The 12,310-nt window shown below is 35.2% G+C and overlaps 1 protein-coding gene across 2 annotated transcripts; it reads left to right on the top strand.

Moving 5' to 3' along the window:
• Positions 1-1,766: 1,766 nt before the first annotated feature.
• LOC132628689 (ADP-ribosylation factor GTPase-activating protein AGD5-like) lies at positions 1,767-11,322 on the top strand. 2 transcript variants are annotated; one of them, XM_060344460.1, is made up of 11 exons: positions 1,767-1,976; positions 5,850-5,908; positions 6,054-6,144; positions 7,208-7,262; positions 7,371-7,461; positions 7,555-7,783; positions 7,889-8,069; positions 8,975-9,165; positions 9,769-10,002; positions 10,085-10,143; positions 10,969-11,322. In XM_060344460.1, the coding sequence occupies exons 1-11, from the start codon at positions 1,926-1,928 to the stop codon at positions 11,120-11,122; spliced, it is 1,395 nt and encodes a 464-aa protein (XP_060200443.1). In that variant the 5' UTR covers positions 1,767-1,925; the 3' UTR covers positions 11,123-11,322. The 2 variants fall into 2 exon arrangements, with proteins under 2 accessions (XP_060200443.1, XP_060200441.1); XM_060344458.1 differs by having other exon boundaries at positions 7,862-8,069.
• Positions 11,323-12,310: the final 988 nt, after the last annotated feature.

Genomic DNA, 12,310 nt, shown 5'->3' with positions numbered 1-12,310 from the left:
TTACTGATTTTTCATGATTTTCTGTTTGTATATCGTGTTGCTCCTAAGTGGATGACGTTTTAATTTGACTCCAAGTGTTTTACTTTATTAGTTTATTATTTTATGGGTGTGTTTGGTAGAGAAAAGGACATCAATGCCCCTCAGGTTTAAAATAGTTACTTAACTATGAGGGTTGGTTAAAAATAGTCTCTTAAGTATGCACTTAACAGTTTTGGTCCTTTAAGTTCGCCAAAGTTAACACTTTTAGTCTCTATCAAAATATTCATCGAACTCTGTTTGTTAGATTTGACGATAACTACAAAAAAAAAAAGGGAAAAAAATTAGCGAGAACTCCCTTTAGACGTACACATTATTAAAGAAACGGACAAATACATTTGGACAAAATAGGGGTGGCAAATGGGTGGGTTTGGTTGGATTTGGTTTGGTTGAAAATAGTTTGAACAAAAATGGGTTGGGTTTCAAACCGCCCATATTTTATGTGGGGAAATATGGGTTGGGTGATAAATGGCTGGGTTGGTTATGGGTTAACCCATATTATACAAGTGTAATATTATTTCAAGTATATGTTTATAATTTTTTTATTTTGTCAAGTTAAATTAATTTTTTCATATAAATTTCAGGGGTGAGGGGTGGGGGTCGTGGAGGGGGTGGGGTGGGGTAAGAATTTTTTTTTTTCATTTTTTATAATTTTTTAATAAAAGTAAAATATATGAAATTGATTTTTTTGGGGGAGGGGGTGGAGGTAGGGGGTGGGGTGGGGTGGGGTGGGGGACCAGAAATTCTTTTTCATTATTTATAAATTTTTTATAGAAGTAATATATATGAAAATTGAAATTTGGAGGGGGGGGGGGTCGGAGAGGGGTGGGGGGTAAGAAATTTTTTTCATTTTTTATAAAAGTAAAATATTTGAAATTGAAATTTGGAGGGGGGTATGGCGGCGGCGGTGGTAGGGATCGGGCTGGGAGGTAAGCAAAAAACTTCTCATTTTTTATGAACTTTTTATAAAAGAAAAATAAAGTATATGAAATAAAAAAAAAAAAAAAAAAGGTGTGTGGGCGTGGAGGGCATGGCGGGGTGGGTGGTGGGGTAAGGATTGGGGTGTGAGGTAAGAGTGAAATTTCTCATTGTCAAAATGAGTTGTTATTGGGTCTAGTGTGTTCTTATATGGATACTCATATTTTACTCATATTTGTCCATATTTTTATAGGTTAAAGAGAGATTTGAAGCCCATATTTACCCACCTAAAATATGAGTGACCCAACTCACTAACATGTGGGTAAATGAGCTAATTATCTAAATATGAGCTCAAATTGGCACCTTTAGTATTACCTAGAAAGAGTGACCAGAAAATGTATAATATATGCATAATCATAGGTGTAGTTATGTAAAATTAACATATATTGTTTAGATTGCTCCTGTCTTAATCAGAGGCTTCGATTTTGGGTTCGAGCTCTGTGTAAGAAAAAATTATTGGCAGGGAGCGCTTCCCCTGTATGGGCCTCTATGCTCCTCAAATCCGGATATAGTCATGCTTCAATGTGGTTATCGGATACCGAGTAAGAAACCAAAAAAAAATGTATATTCTTTAGTACTATAAATATTTGGTAAGATTGCATGAGAATTGAATTTTTTTTTTGATAGTTTTCACTAAGATTTTCATGTTCATTGAAAAAAAAATACAACTTAAAAAATTCAAATTGCATATTAGAAAAAATCAAAATTACATATTTAAACAATACTTAACTTAAAATCAACCTCAGAACGGGCTTAACCCAAATCAAAATTAATAAATTTCAGTTTATCCATATTAAATAATTTATCTAAACTAAACATTTTTCGTGGATGACACATACTCCCATTTCAATTAAAAAAGAAATATCGTGCAATTCACACAAAGAAAGAAAGGAATTAGATCGGCGAGAGATATGAATGAGAAAGCCAACGTTACAAAGGAACTCAATGCCAAACACAGAAAGGTATAAATATCCACTCTAATTTTCTCATTTTATTTAATTGCGTTTGTTCTTATTTCAGATTTTGATTAACGAATTTTTAACTTTCGGTTATTGTTTTGTGCATAAATATGATTCAGTTATTGTTTTATTTAATTATTTTTTCAGTTAAATAATTGTTGTTATATTGATAATTACTGAAGTTATGATCAGGTTAGAAAGGTTAAAATTTACTCAAAATTTATCATTTTTTTTTAATATTGCATTTGTTCTTATTTCGATTTAGACTGCAGAATGTTTAATTTTTTATTTTTATTTTTTGGTGCATAAATATGATTCATTGTTCTGATCATCTTATTTGAATTTTATGATCCTTTTTTCAATTAAATAATTGTTGTTATATTGATAATTACTGAAGTTATGATCAGGTTAGAAAGGTTAAAATTCACTCAAAATTTATCATTTTTTTATATTGCGTTTGTTCTTATTTCGAATTTAGATTGCAGAATGTTTAATTTTCTGTTATTGTTTGGTGGATGATTATGATTCGTTGTTCTTATCATCTTATTTGAAATATTTGAATTTTATGATCCTTTTTTCAATTAAATAGTTTTTTTTGAAACTGAATAAAAAAAAAAAAAAGTTGTTGTTGTATTGATAATTAATAGCTGAACTTCGTGGTTATGATATTTGAGATATATTTAAAGGCTCAATTTTGGATGCCAGAAAATGGATATTTTTAGGAACAGAAGAAATATTAGAGGTTTTGAACAGAAAGGTTAAAATCGACTCGAAATTCTTTTTTTTATTGCGTTTGTTCTTATTTCGATTTTAATTACTGAATGTTTAGCTTTCGGTTATTGTTTGGTGGATGAATATGATTCGTTGTTCTTATTTGAATATTTGAGTTTTATGATCCTTTTTTCAATGAAATAATTGTTGTTATATTGATAATTAATAGGTTCACCTTGTGGTTATGATATTTTGAGTACTGAAGAAATGATCTGGTGGTTAATCTATTGTCGTAATGGAAACAGAGTGCTATATATTTAAAGGATCAATTTTCGATGCTAGAAAATCGATATTTTATCAGGAAAAGAAGAAATATCATTAGTTTGGTGGATGAACATCATTAGTTGTCCTTATCATCTTATTTGAATATTTGATTTTTATGATCCTTTTTTCAATTAAATAATCGTTGTTATATTGATAATTAATAACTACACTGATAGTAACCAGAAGTAGAGAACCGAGGAAATAGAACAGAGAAAGCAGTTTTACTGGAAATAGTTTGTGCAAGAATCTTAAACACAATTACACCAATAAAGTTCTCCGTATGGAGAGGACAAGACTCCAGAATAAAGTAGTTTTTGGTCTGAAAATTACATACCAAAATAACTAATCCTAATTACATATTTATAGAGAACATAATAGGATAAGACTTGCACCATAACTACAGATTAGGAATAATAACTGCTAGACCAACTGCTGGAGAAAATCAAGGGAACAGTTGCTAGACAACTGCTGTAGAAGTTTTGTTTGTCCAAAACTCTTCAACTCTTTATCCTTTCGTTGATATTTTCTTCTGAAGTATGTTTTGAGAGATGGGTCGGTATCATGCACCTTCTGATAATGATATGTTGAGTACTGAAGCAATGATTTGGTGGTTAATCTGCTGCCCTAATGAAACAGAGTGCTTTATATTTAAAGGATCAAATTTGGATGTGAGAAAATGGATAAATTTTCAGGAAAATAGAAGAAATATTAGAGGTTTTGAACAGGCATGGTCGAAATTGGCTTCTCTTTAGCCTGATTAATGAACTTTAAAATGAAGTTTGAAGGAAGTTTGATTAACGTTGCTCTATTGATAATTAATAACTGAACCTTGTTGTTATGATAATTTGAGTAATGAGTACTAAGTGATGAACTGCTTAAAGGCAGGTGGTTAATTTATTGTTGTAATGGAAACAGAGTGCTATCTATTTAAAGGATCAATCTTGGATTGTGAGAGATGGATAACTTTTCAGGAACAACAGAAGAAACATTAGAGGTTTTGAATAGGGAGTGATGAAATTGGCTTCTGTTAAGCCTGATTAATGAAATTTCAGATGAACTTTGAAATGAAGTCTGATTAACGTTGCTCCATTGATAATTAATAATTGAACCTTGTGGTTACGATATTTTGAGTAATGAGTAATGAAGTGATGATCTGCTTCAAACCAGGTGGTTAATCTGTTGTCGTAATGGAAACAGAGTGCTATATTTAAAGGATCAAATTTGGATGCTAGAAAATTGATATATTTTCAGGAAAAGGAGAATTATTTGAGGTTTTGAATAGGCAGGGGTGACAGTGGCTTCTTTTAGCCTGATTAATTAAATTTCAGATGAAGTCTGATTAACATTGCACTATTGATAATTAATAACTGAACCCTGTGGTTATGATATTTTTAGTAATGAGTACTGAAGTGATGATCTGGTTCAAGGAAGGTGGTTAATATGTTGTCCTAATGGAAACAGGGTGCTATATGTTTAAAGAATCGATTTTGGATGCGAGAAAATGGATAATCTTTTTTAGGATAAAAGAAGAAATGTTAAGAGGTTTTGAACAGGCAGGGGTGAAAGTTGCTTCTTTTAGCCTGATTTATGAAATCTCTGATGAAGTTTGAAATGAAATCTGATTAACGTCGCTCTATCGATAATTAATAACCGAACCTTGTGATTATGATATTTGAGTACTGAAGTTATGATCTGCTTCAAAACAGGTGGTCAATTAATTTATTGTTCTAAGGAAACCGAGTGCTATATATTTAAAGGATCAATTTTGGATGCGAGAAAATGGATAAATTTCCAGGAAAAAGAAGTATTAGAGAGTTTGAACAGGCAGGGGTGAATATTGGCTTCTGTTTAGCCTGATTAATGAAGTTTGTTGTTCAATGATAGGACATCAGTATAAACAACATTTTTTTTTTTTTTTTGAGATTAAGAACAACCATTTTGGTTTATTTGAGCTGTTAATGGATATGTCTAAATGTTAGCTTTGTCAGTGACATTGTTTTATATCGTCGGGCACTATCAAGTATCAACAGATTGTCCATTACATGCCTTCTCTTTAAACTGATTCCAGCGGACATGTGAATGGTGTTCAGAACCTAGAAGTTAACCATTTCAGCATTAGTGCTTTGTGCTTCCCACTTTTACTGAGTGGAAGCTAGAAAAGTATTAAACTGTAAATGTTATTATCCATATAAATCACTCTGATGATAAGTTTGTTACATAGAAATGATCAACAACAATGACTACGCCTCAGTCCCGAGCTAGTTGGGAATTTGGGATTAACTATATAAATCCTCGCTATACATTTCACTCCATTTGAACCTGTTTCTTTGAGATATTAATTTAGTTTTTCCAGCGTTAGAAGTTCTCTACATAGAATTGACTATTCAAAAGAAAAAGAAAAAAAGAAGAAGGCTGTTACATAGAATTGCTCCCACGGGGATGGTGGAGGAGGAGATACCGAGAGACAATGTCTAGACAACTACGAGTAGTTTATGCCAATCACTTACTGGAAAGCATACTATTTCAGTGTTTCTTAAATTTGAATTTCCAAAGTTATACTAGCATCCTTAGTTTGAGGTGTTAAATTATAAAAAGTATCTTGTTGTACTTTCACTTGCCTCGGAAAGGAAAAATCAACTTTTTTCACAAATCAAAGCAAATAGCATGGCTTAACACACAAGATATCGAAGGGAAGGGAAGATTATCACCAATGCAGTGGTCTGATTTATATTTTTTACTCAGTAGTGCTTGGCCTACACAATTTGTTTCCTGCCTAGTTTGATTTTCCTTTTACAAATGCTTTTTTGTTTATATGTAATGCTGGACTGTGTTTGTTGGCAGATTCTGGAAGGACTCCTTAAGTTGCCAGAGAACAAGGAGTGTGCAGATTGCAAAGCCAAGTATGTACGACGATATTTTGAATTTGATAGTCTGGCATTCAGAACTTATGCTGCTGATACGATTGTTGACATTAAACAGAAATTGTCTTTAACATATGGACTTATTTGAAAATCTTGCTGTATTCTTCTTTTTGATTCAATGCAGAGGTCCTCGATGGGCAAGCGTGAATCTTGGGATCTTCATATGCATGCAATGCTCCGGGATCCATAGAAGTCTAGGGGTGCACATATCAAAGGTAATTTATTGACTATTCTATCCTCATCATATCTGAGATCTTCTAGATATATCTGAACTATGAAATGGTGCATTAATGCATGTTTTAGTTTCTAGGTTTTATGAGAAATTGAAAGGTCATTGTCTACAATCCTGCAGTTTGTAATAGTCTTTTTTATCTGCTCTTTCTCCCATACTACTAAGGCTCATATTCTTGATTGACGTAAGAACCATTTGAACTACTAAATATTATGTGAAAAGTATACTTATTTTATCGTTTTTCAGCTGACAACCTCCTACTGAAATACATCGATCCTTAGATCGCCAAGATGGAGATGACTCTATGTCTATTAATTCACCTTAGTTTTGACTTTACAGTTGGCATTGAAAATGATGTGCACCATACATATTCTTCTCTTCCCACCTCAATTTTATCTCAAGTGGAGGGATTGAAAGTTCTTAATGTACTGTGTTTGAACATCACTCTACTTTTACTTGCCTCTAGGGCTTCTTGAGTAGATGAACTGAATGGTTCAATGAGGGTAGTAAATCAACCCGTGAGCTACTCGTTATCCACTGTTTGTTGAACTTGCCTCGTAATATTTGGGTCTCGAGTAGAGAAACAAGCCGGGCTTGGTCTATGATCCTCGAACCCTGATAATTGTTATTTATTAATTTAGTTCTGGTTAAAACCTTATGCCTAAATACCACAGAATCATACGCATTCCATCTTCCTCCTCCTCCTTAGCCACAGGTTACTGGAGTAGGGGGTTTCAGCACTGGCTACTACGTCCCGGTCTCTCCTCTTCGCTCAACTGCCGATTTCTCCATCTCTTTGTGGGCATCCGTCTTCTCTTGCCTGTCTGTGAAAGTCCTGTCTCAGCATGCCATCATGTTTGTCTCCCAACACATACACTTCGGCCCAGCAAGAAAGCTTGGGAAGTTCTTGCTTGTGATAGATCAATTATGAGAATATGTATTACATGCCTCGCATCATGTTTTTATGACTATTATTGGATATTTGTGACCAATTCTTATTGTTTAAAATTTTTGCTCTGTTTTCTGTTGTTTGTGTATTTTTGCAGGTTCGATCAGCTACACTAGATACATGGCTTCCTGAACAAGTTGCATTTATTCAATGTACTGTTTTTTGGCCCAAACTCTTACCATTTTGATGTTTATGTGATACTGTTGATCTGATGCATAAATGGCCTAATTGTATGAATTCCCTTTCTGATGCTGGTATAGCAATGGGAAATGAGAAGGCAAATAGTTTTTGGGAAGCAGAGCTTCCTCCAAATTATGATAGAGTTGGTATTGAGAATTTCATCCGTGCAAAGTATGTCCATACTAATCCCCAGCTTAAGCCATCCTTGATCCTTCAATCTAGTATTTTGCAACTCATCCAAGGCAGTCCCTTTGTTTTGTTTAGGTATGAAGATAAGAGGTGGATCCCTAAGGATGGGAAGGAAAAATCAGCTTTCAGGATTCAAGAAGAGAGGGGCACAGTGCAACAGCAGCAACATTGTGACAGAAGTGGGCATGCTAGGAGCTCCAGTTGTTCATCTGATGAGAGGATAAGCATACAACGCCCTAGCACAAAGCAAGATATATCTGCTGCTAGATTCAGTATACCTCTGCCTCCAAGAGGGCCAGAGCAAGTACGTCAAACTTATATTCACCAAGCCAGTGCTTTTAGATTTGCTAAACTTTGAATCTTATAGTTCAACTCATGAAAGGTATCTTTGGGTGCGCTTCCTCACCAGACAAGTCAGAGGACACAACCAATTGCAGGCACTGAATCTGCAAAGCAGGTCGCAGAAGTTGCCGATCCTCCTAAAGTTGATTTTGCTACTGATCTTTTCGACATGCTTTCTATGGATTCTCCAAATGACAATGGCGCAAATGCTGCTTCTGTAGATGATAACTCGTGGGCAGATTTTCAATGTAAGTTAAGTCACAGTTTCGCTAGAACTGTCTTTTCTTTATCTTTACTTTCCTCTTTACCTTTGGGGGAGAACATGGTCAACCCCAGCTGAGACAAAAAAACAGTTGATTTCCTCCCATCTATCTAGGTCTTGGCGGACAAGTTATGCAAAACTTGACTTTATCTGTACTTTTCTCTTTAGCTTGTGGGAGAGCATGGGTTCAAAACCCAATAGAGGTAAAAAATAAAAATAAAAAGTTGGACAGTCTTCTCCCATTTGCTTAAGCCTTAGTAGGCAGAGTTACCCAATAATAATTGTACTGGTGGAAGAACTCTTGTTGCAGTTGGATTAGTAGAGGTGCGTGCAGGTTAGCTCAGCCACCAGCAACAACATAATACCCAGTGTAGTCCCACAAGTGGGGGTTTGGGGAAGGTAGGATATACGCTGACCTCACCCCTATCTTTGTGGGGTAGAGAAGCTATTTCTGATAGACCCTCGGCTCAAAAGAAAAGAAAAGGATTTGAAGCATGATGTCACGAAAAATACGACAACAAAATAGTAAGATAAAAAGCAAATGGCGCAACAACCACTCAACCAGTAATACACATCGAAGAAAAGAAACTACGCAATTACTAACTAACACTACTAATAAGGAGAACACTCGGCACCTACTAACCTTCTAGCCTAATCTGAGCTCAGCCACCAGCATTATAACCAAAAGAAGATAAAAAGGAGCATGGGCATTCATACGGCCATCTCTTTCTGTTTTTAGTATGATCCATAATTTTCAGTTCCTTCTGCTTCTATTTTTGAAAAGAGGGAAGAGAGAATGATAGTTTGAGAAAAGCAACAGCTTGAAGATACCAGTTGCTATGTCCTTTCTTTAGCTCGTTTTATTCTAATCAAACCTTGTAAACGTCTCAGCTGCTCAAGAAGTGTTAGCAGCAGCAAAAACTGGTTCTGCAAAATCTGATCATCGGAAATGTCAATCCGCTTCTGCAATTGAAGATTTATTCAAGGATTCATCAACAATGTCATCATCAGTTTCAACCTCTTCCTTGTCCGAGAAGCTTCCGAAAGATGTCAAAAATGATATTATGAACCTTTTCGACAAGGTACTGTATGCTATTTAAAACTGGAGCTTTAGGTTGTTCTTGGTCTTTTTTCCTTTAGAAGGTGCAAGTAGCACACATCGAGGATAAAATGCGATAGGTCGCTTAAGATGGTTTGGTCATGTCCTGCATTGAATCTCCAGATGCAACGATCTGTAGGTGCGAAAATATGGTGAATGAAGGTGTTAAAGAGGGATGAGGTAGACCTAAAATTACGTGGAAGGAATTTGTCTCGAGAGACCTACAATCTGTTGGAGTCCACACAGAGCTAGCAAAAAATAAGGCACATATGGAAGAAAGAAATCTATATAGGCAATACCTATTAATTGGGGGACTCTATTTTAGTCATGTTAGTATATTCACATCAGGTTTTCTAGGAGTCTAGTCCTATTTGAGATTTATATATCGATAGAAAATATATAGGAATTTTTCTATTTTCATTATTATTGTTTCCATCATCATGGTTATTATTATTGTTGCTATTGAACTTAATTTGGTCAACATGGTTAGTGAGGATTCATATAGCCTACCTCAACTTGCTCGGGATTGATGCTAGTTTTATATAGTCAAAATCATTTCATCTAAAAATGATGTTGAATTTTGCAGTCCACTGTAGTATCACCATTTGCTATGCATCAGCAACAGCTTGCCCAGCTAGCTCAACAACAGGCTCTTCTAATGGCTGCCGCTGCTAGTGGCACTTTGAAGATCCCTGGAGATGTTCAACAAGGCCCAAATGGCTCCAACATAGTAAATCAAAGTTGGCCACATGTAGGCTGCCAGTTCCCTGGAATGATGATGCCAGCCAGTGGAAAGACTGAACTAGAGAAATATATGCAGGTAAATGCGTGAATATTAAGTTTTTGTTGAAATGTTGCCTATAGACTCTCCTAAAAACTGTTTTTCTTTGCTCGTAAATTAGGTGGGCACTGTCGGAGCAATGCATTTAGCTGGAAACTCTGTGCCACTTTCAACATCCAGGTATTTTTTTGTTCCATTTTTATTGCGGACTGTAGATTGGTCTAAAAACTGCTAGATTTAGATGCAACATTTTTTTTTTTTGGAAGGCTTAATCTGAGATGAAAACCTTAAGATAGGTTGTCTAAACAAATAAAAGTTTAATTAGGGACGGCCTATTTTTCAATTCAGATTACACCTTCTGTCGCATGCCTAGTATGCTGAAGCACAAAATATAGGACTGTAGCATAATAAATGAGTCAAATGAATAAAATTAATCATCAACTGAATCTGGACATCCTTGTAAAAGAACTGCATCCACTACAAACTTGACAATCGGTATGATGATTAATTATGATTTACTGCAAAGAGAGAGGGAGGAAGAGGAGGGGGGGGGGGGGGGGGGGGGTTAGACATCATGTGATCAGCTTATAAAACAAGACAGATTATATTGAATTTTGAAACCTAGTAACTTACTATCTTCCTGAAAATGAAAAAGAAACCATTTGTATTCTCATAACTCTAAGTTGGATAACTTTCAAATAGTTCAAAAATCACAGGAATTGATTACTAAATTTGTATGTCTATACTTGCTAAAATGTTTCAGAAACCAGATATATTAACAATTATACTTGGTTTACAATCCGTTTTTCTATAGCTGTCATTGCCATGCTACCTGATTTTGATTGTTAACTTGTAAAATTATTGTAAAAACCATCGTTTCCCTTCTAAATTTCCAGTGTGGGGGGAGGAGTGCAATGTATGTATCTTACTACAATGCAATTTACTGAAGAGTAAAGCTGATATAAATAGGGCTCCATTGTTATTTTACCTCTTTGTATATTGCAGCGTTTACCCAACGGGACAGAATTCATCCGGCAATAGTACAGTCCCCTCTGTACCGAGCATAGATGCCACAACCACACTTTCATCAAGTTCTACACAATCGACAAAAGAGGACGACTTTTCATCTTTGATTCAAGGCATGTTCCCGAAACGCTGAATAGTTTTAAGTATACTAGTTTTTGGATCATAGTATACATATAGAGTTTCAACATGAAAATAGCTTATACGGAGGTCCACGTGTTACTAGGAGATTATAACTATTGTAAAGACATAATATTCAGTTTTCTTCACACGTGTTGATTAATTTTTGTAGGTAGAATAATAAGATGTTGAAATTGAATGCAACTTGGTCCTTTCCCTTCTGACTGAAATAAGGGCAACAGGCTGATCTCGCTCCTTTTTCAAGAATAAAGCAGCTAAAATTTAAAGTTCAACTTCGAAAATGTTAACTTGGTGGAGAGTGTTTTATCCTTAACCTACCCAATGTAAATCTGAATTAGTTAAATCGGTAAATTTCAAGTACCTTTCCAAACTGCTTTATTATGGCTTATTTACTTTTGTTATTTCTTTTTTCGGAATTGTCTGTCCTTGTGTCGGGGGTCTACTAGAAACAACCTCTCTACCTTCCAAGGTGGGGGTAAGGTCTGCGTACACTCTATCCTTCTCAGATCCCACTTTGTGGGATTATACTGGGTATGTTGTTGTTGGTAAATTTCGAATACCGAATGATTAAACGGAAAAAAGGCAGCCCACTACACTAAGCTTCCGCTATGCGCGGGGTGTGGGGAAGCGTCAGGCTACAAAGATCTATTGTACGCAATCTTACCTTGTATTTCTGCAATAGGCTGTTTCCACGATTCGAACCCGTGACATCCTGGGCAGCAACTTTACGCCAAGGCTCCCTTTCGTTAAAACGGAAAAAAGACTTGTCATAAATCTCGTGTGCAGCTTGCAATTGTGAGATTACAATTTACAAACGCCTTAGCATCACAACATGTTAACATATAAGTTTCATTTTGAGCAGAAGTAAAAACATGCATGAACCTTTGATATTTGTAAGTAGTCTCTCAATTATTGGCTGCGACATGGTTTATGGACGATATATATAACTTTTACAAATTGATTTTGGTAAATTTGACTTATAGTAGGAGTAGTTTTTAATGTGGCAAGAGTCAAATTACCAGTGCATTTATACATCTATAAATTTTCTTGCCGCTGTAAATCTCCCAAGATTTCAGTAAAATAAGGACAGAGGTTGAGCTAGAGCTCTAGCAACGGCTTCTGCAAAACCCTGCAATTGTGGTCAAAATTCTGTATTTGTATTGAGAAATTCACTGTGCATATA

The sequence above is a fragment of the Lycium barbarum genome, chromosome 1 (genome assembly GCF_019175385.1).
Source record: "Lycium barbarum isolate Lr01 chromosome 1, ASM1917538v2, whole genome shotgun sequence".
Lineage (NCBI taxonomy): Eukaryota > Viridiplantae > Streptophyta > Magnoliopsida > Solanales > Solanaceae > Lycium > Lycium barbarum.
The sequence above is the reverse complement of the archived record's forward strand: the minus strand, read 5'-3'. Positions and strand labels throughout refer to the sequence as shown.